Source organism: Austrofundulus limnaeus, unplaced genomic scaffold (genome assembly GCF_001266775.1).
Source record: "Austrofundulus limnaeus strain Quisiro unplaced genomic scaffold, Austrofundulus_limnaeus-1.0 Scaffold53, whole genome shotgun sequence".
NCBI classification, from domain to species: domain Eukaryota; kingdom Metazoa; phylum Chordata; class Actinopteri; order Cyprinodontiformes; family Rivulidae; genus Austrofundulus; species Austrofundulus limnaeus.
The window spans coordinates 2088741-2094587 of record NW_013952455.1 but is presented as its reverse complement, the minus strand read 5'-3'; the positions used below and the strand labels follow the sequence as shown (position 1 = coordinate 2094587).

At 36.7% G+C, this 5847-nt stretch overlaps 2 protein-coding genes across 2 annotated transcripts in view; both read right to left on the bottom strand.

Annotated features, from left to right (window-relative positions):
- The window catches only part of smarca4a (SWI/SNF related BAF chromatin remodeling complex subunit ATPase 4a), a 21354-nt gene extending 20231 nt beyond the window's left edge, over window positions 1-1123 (bottom strand). Inside the window, exon 1 of the mRNA XM_014008898.1 lies at window positions 1017-1123. The gene's annotated coding sequence lies outside the window, so the exon portion shown is untranslated. The remainder of the gene's footprint in view (window positions 1-1016) is intronic.
- A 656-nt stretch (window positions 1124-1779) lies between these two features.
- Window positions 1780-5847, bottom strand: part of LOC106517859 (cysteine protease ATG4D) — a 6926-nt gene continuing 2858 nt past the window's right edge. The window contains exons 5-11 of the mRNA XM_014008897.1: window positions 4535-4820; window positions 4378-4442; window positions 4162-4289; window positions 3980-4058; window positions 3816-3892; window positions 2771-2890; window positions 1780-2391 (exon numbers count right to left, since the gene is read on the bottom strand). Coding sequence (XP_013864351.1) covers window positions 2221-2391; window positions 2771-2890; window positions 3816-3892; window positions 3980-4058; window positions 4162-4289; window positions 4378-4442; window positions 4535-4820 — 926 coding nt within the window. The 3' untranslated portion in view covers window positions 1780-2220. The remainder of the gene's footprint in view (window positions 2392-2770; window positions 2891-3815; window positions 3893-3979; window positions 4059-4161; window positions 4290-4377; window positions 4443-4534; window positions 4821-5847) is intronic.

The window sequence follows — 5847 nt, the reverse complement described above, 5'->3', positions numbered from 1 at the left end:
CTTTTAAATTACCTGAATATGGTTATCAAAAAGTGGTTTTATTTTACTGAATAAAAATCAAAAACAGCCCTCTCTGTTTGTAAATAATAGTGTTACACAAATACTTGAGCCTGTCTGAAACAAAACTGATTGTTTTTGTTATTACGGGATGACACCTTATACAGCCAATGAGATTTTAAAAGTCAAGGCAGTGGCTGAGGTGATGTTATGTGGTTTTAAATTGTATGACAAAACAACAATAAGTACAAAAATATACATAAATTCAGACCATACTCAAGGGAATAAAACATGGAATTCTCTGCAAAATACTCAGACATGTATCAGAAATAGGAAACTGACAAAAACAGTTTGAGCTTGAGTGGACTTTAAATTTTAAAACGCTTACAAGTTTAATTCCGATTTTTATAGTTACTTTAGTCTTTCCTGCTAGCATTAGCCTGGCCTAGCCGGCTTTTGTTGATAAGGTTACGTTGTGAACATTAAAACCCATTGTCTAAAGTCTTACATTCAGTCACTGTTACACTGGTTAGTTGGAATTCATTAAACAGTTAATTCATTTGTTAAATCACAATAAAAGTATGATAAACCTTTAGAAAGTAAAGCGAATCTGGACTAGAAATAAAAACCAATATCGTTTGAAAGTGGTTAGCATGCTAGTGAGCTAAYTGAGCTAGCCTAGCCTGCCATGCTGTACAAGGGCAGGCCAATTARGCTGAAAAACTGGGTCTTTTTGCGAAATATTTGGTGCGATGCGGCGAGATGTTAAAGGTCTGAGCATCACTCGTCGTGAGAGCTGATTGATCCATCGCGCCTCCCGTACCCTTCTTGACTCACCGCTCCGCTCAGTCCAAAAACTACTTTCATTCATTTCACTGTACGGCGCCGAGCAGCGCTACTGTAACATCCGTCTAATCTTTTCTATCAAAGAGCAAAATCCTACTTTAATACACTTCCAAAAATACACACATATATAGAAAAAACTCTCMTTGTAAGGTAGAAAATTACAGATCGCTTACAGAAGGGATGGTATTTGGGTTTTCGCCGGTCGTAGAGTGTCTTGGTTTTCCTTGTAGCCAGAAACAAAGAGCGATCTACCCAGTCCGGTTTTTTTCCTTCAACCCCACTCTGTCAGTGACTCTACAGCGCCCCCAAGCTGCAGGCCGGTAGAGGTACTGCAGTTACAGGAACCAAAACAAGGTGGGGGATGGAAGACTGGATTAAACCAAAGATTTGATTCTATTTCTGCCCCATTTCTTCAGTGTTTATGTTGATGAGTTATACACAATATTGTAAAAATAATGGAAATCTTGTTTTGACTTTTAAATGAGTGAAACAAGTCCTCAGAATGTTTTTTTTATGTAGGCCAAACAATGAGACATTCAGAAAAAACACCTCTTTTGATTAATTTTACAGACTTCATATTGATGTACATGCTAACAAGTTATATGTTAAGGATTAAAAAATACCTGAGCCAAATTGAAAAAAACAAATAAATAAAATCAGCACAATAAACAAACAAGGAGGTTAACTTTGTAAATTATATACCAATAAATAAAAACATTAAGTACAATTATTTCTAAAAAAATGTCATTTTTATTTCAAGAGAATTTACATGCTAACAAGTTATATGTTAAGGATTAAAAAATACCTGAGCCAAATTGAAAAAAACAAATAAATAAAATCAGCACAATAAACAAACAAGGANTCAGCACAATAAACAAACAAGGAGGTTAACTTTGTAAATTATATGCCAATAAATAAAAACATTAAGTACAATTATTTCTAAAAAAATGTCATTTTTATTTCAAGAGAATTTACATTTTGCAACAGTCCACATAAAGCGCAGCATATCCTCATTATGCTACATGAAACAGGTTTGTTCATAAAGTGTCAGCTTATTTATACATGACTGATTTACAGTTTAAATGATATGATGGATTTGGTTTTTTAAACCAAACAAATCAAAGCTTTTTCACTTCTGAAGGTTCTTCATTTGAGCAGAAATACAGTAACTGTTCTTCAGCTGAAACAATAAATACAAAAACAACAATAAAAAAAATACAGGAAAACTTGGACTGAAATCCAACCCAGTTTATTTTACAGAACAGTCTTGCAGTGGTTGTATTCAGAGGCTAATGAAAAACAAGTTTGTTCCCATCATTTAGAGTTGCTCCACTATCGTCACATAAAATAAAAATTATCTGGTCCTTTTGTTTCTGTTTACAGCAGAACAAAGTCATCTATACTGTTGGTGTCTTCACTTCTCAGTTTGTCGTCTCTCTGTATGGAAAAGACGCTGTATGGAGATGCCATGCTATCCTCCTCCACCTCTCGCCTTTCTCCCTCAGCAAAAATGAACATGGGATACATCCCTGAGGACGTGGAGACGGTCTACAGAAGACATGAAGGTTGAACAACAAAAAGAAACGGTCTGCTCAGTGCAACAGATCAGTCTGCTCTTCGCATCGACAGTGTCAAACAGCAATACTGTGTTGTTTATTTTACATTAAGTCAGTCGTACATGTAGTACTTTATGGCAATTATTCATCAATATGTTTTTATGCAGTTTGTACACTCAAAATGTGTTACTGTGGCATTATTCTGTCAGAGCAAAAAATAGAAATGACTTTTTTCGACATTCTGACAAGCTAAAAACTGACGTCAGTCTGACTTCACAATTTCAGGTTCTGCTGCCACTGGGATGCAGCATCAGCACCAACTCTGACAAAATCCTAAAATAGTTTAGTACACAGATGAGCTTAAATCCTACCTCATTAACAGCAGCACGGAGGGATTGAAACTCTGTTTGTCCTTTGGCATAAAAACCAATGGTACAGCTGGGGTCCATGCGAGAGAAAGACATCTTCCTGGGATGTTTACAGTGAAATGACTGCAAGTAGAGAAGAAGAAACAAATAAAGATGCTCAAAATCTAGGCCTAATGTTGCCCATTAGATCTAACAGGAATCCATTAATGGTAAAAAGCAGGCAAAACTGTTTTTGTCTGTGTCTGTGTGCTCGTTTCTCTGCCATGTTAGCAAAATGTACAGCTGATTAGAGTTACCTACCACAAGTAATCAACTTTAGCAAACTCCATTCAGTTTTACAGATATCGAGGTAATCTGAGTAGTTTATATTTATCCTCAACACATACTCTAATATGTGAAGTGAACATGTTTAAAAACACGCATAAGTTTAAATATACCATCAAATAAAAGTTTAAAACAGTCACACCATTTTTGTTTTTAGAAGAGACTTTTGACAAGATTTTGCAGGTAACGTGGTCGATTGTGCAGCACAGCTGTTCTGCTCATGGATCCTGTTCCTTCCTGTCTACTGACCAATCATAGAGGAGCTGACCCAAGAAGGCCAGCCCACCTTATTTGTATAATGAGGTAGAAATGCATAAGATAAAGTAAAAACAGGAGACACAAAAATGTAAAAAACAACACATGGAAATAAAAAGTCTTGGAAAAAAACCCCAACAAAAAACAAAAAATTAAGAGACACATCAAATAAAAAAAAAAAATATATATATATATTTACAAAAACAGTAAAATTTTAACTATGTGCTAAAATATATAATTTGTTTGAACTAAGCTAGAAATATGAATATGAAGGTCAATTAAATGATTAAACATGAGGTAAAGTTCTAAGTCTATTTATTTATGTATTGATCCATTTATATATTTCTGCTTTTATTTTTAAATATGTCAGTTTTGGTCCCCTATACAAAACTCCCACTTAAGTTAGCTGAACAGGTGTCCCAGGAGGAAAGAAAGCAGAAAGCAAGAAAAAAGAAATAAATCACCATACCTCTAAGGGAAAGTTCTTGTTTTTTGTATCTACTGTGGGCTGACAGTAGTGAGGATCCAAGTACAGCAAGTGGTCATCTTGTGCAGAGCAGAACCAGAATATAAATAAATGAATAAACAAAAGGATATGGCACCATTATCATAGTGCTCATTTAGCAAACCTACCCTGGAAGCCAACGAAGAACAACGAGTGCTTTGGTTTGCCACCAATAATTCCGATGCAGGATTCCAGCTTCAACAGATTCTGTAGAACAAGCAAACAATTCAAGGAACATTTAACAGTGCAGCTGTAAAACAGAACAGTTTTCTGACTCTGTTTTTGTGAGTGTAGTCCAGAGTTTAAATACTTTGACACAAGTGATGTAGGACGGATTGAGCTCCTGCCCTCCGAGTCGCACAGGAACCAGGATGATGACAGATTTCCAGCAGTGAGGGTGGGGCCGTTCACACAGCTTCCTCACATCCTGCAGGTAGACTAAACACATACACAAAATAGAAAATAAGTGGTTCTTATCTGCTTTAAAAAGCAGTAATAGAAGAATGTAAWACAAGAAGACACGCACTGGTGCAGTCTTGAGCGATGTACACAACTAGACTGGGAAGATCAGCTGAAGCTGCAACAGCTTTTCTGAAACACAAACATTCACTTTCAGAGCTTGAAAAAAAAAAAAACTAAAATAAGAGACCACCTGAACTCTCAGCCATCACATCTTTTCTCACCGGAGGATATGTGACACGGTGGACGGACCGTACCAGTCCCCGGCCTTCTTCCCTGAGCTTTTACCCAACTCCACGAGCCGGTGTATCCCAAACGAGGCGTTGGGGTGATCTGCGAACCAGGACACTATCCTTCTGTGCGTAGCCTCCATGGGTCTGTCCAGAAGAGAACCCAGGCTCCGATTTCGGCCTCTTGTGCGTACGGCCCATGAATGCTCCAAGCTATCCGAAGATCGAAGCAGGTCCAAGTCATCTTTGACCGCGCAGTAGCTCACAGACCAAGTCCAACCTGTGGCAGATATGAAGAAGATATGCAAGTAATGTGAAGCAACATTTTAAACGTGTTTTGCACAGCTTAAAAATCAAGCACAAAGGAGGCAACTGTCACATGTCAAAGACATACAGTGAGTTTAGTTTTTGYTTAAGTATGTTAAAGTAAATACAGTTGATAATCTTTGATTTAGACCCCATCTACATCACTTTGGATAGATTTTCTGTGTTCACTCAAAATCTAAAAAGGTAGCATCTCACTGGGCTGAAACTGTAAAAAAAATATTCCAATATTCATGTGTAATTGTAAGAAATGATAAGACATGATCAAAACTGGAAGCCAGAATAATTTTACAGAATGCCAAGTTGATTCTCTTTAAAAAGCTTATTCCTCAGGCCTATATCTCCATTTCAGTGTTCAGAGCCTCCGTCTCCCCGCGCCTGAGTGACCCAGAGTCTTATCAACAAAACAAAACAAAACAAGGCCCTCTCAGCAGCACGGTGTCTGTTTCAGACTGCACTGAAGCCCTTTTRTTCATCATAACACAGCACCTTTTAATAATGTCCAGAACTGAGTCACACCTCCTGAAAATGACAATCTAAGGAGGAAACATGATCTCACTGATCAGATGACACAGTTTCCTAACAAGGAAGTCCTAACGTACAAACATTACGTGTCTAATTGTGTTGTATCATACCAAGACGTGTAACTAGACAATCCCTCAGTGATTGGTTGTTCTCAACAGCATGAAAATAAACTGATTGCACATTGGTCATAGAAATATTTTAACCATCTCAAGCATTAATATGTGAAAAAGACTCCATAGAACTGAATACATTTCCTTCAATATCATACTAAAGACACGTTTGCTTAAATTTCTGCCAATATTTTAAGATAAAAATGTAGCTTTATAATAATAGAAACTCAACTGGAAGAATTAAAACACCTGTAACAACTCTACAAGGATTTTAAAGGGCCAATATTATGTGTTTCTCAGGCACATATTTAAATACTATACCATAATAAAGTATCTATGTCACCTTTA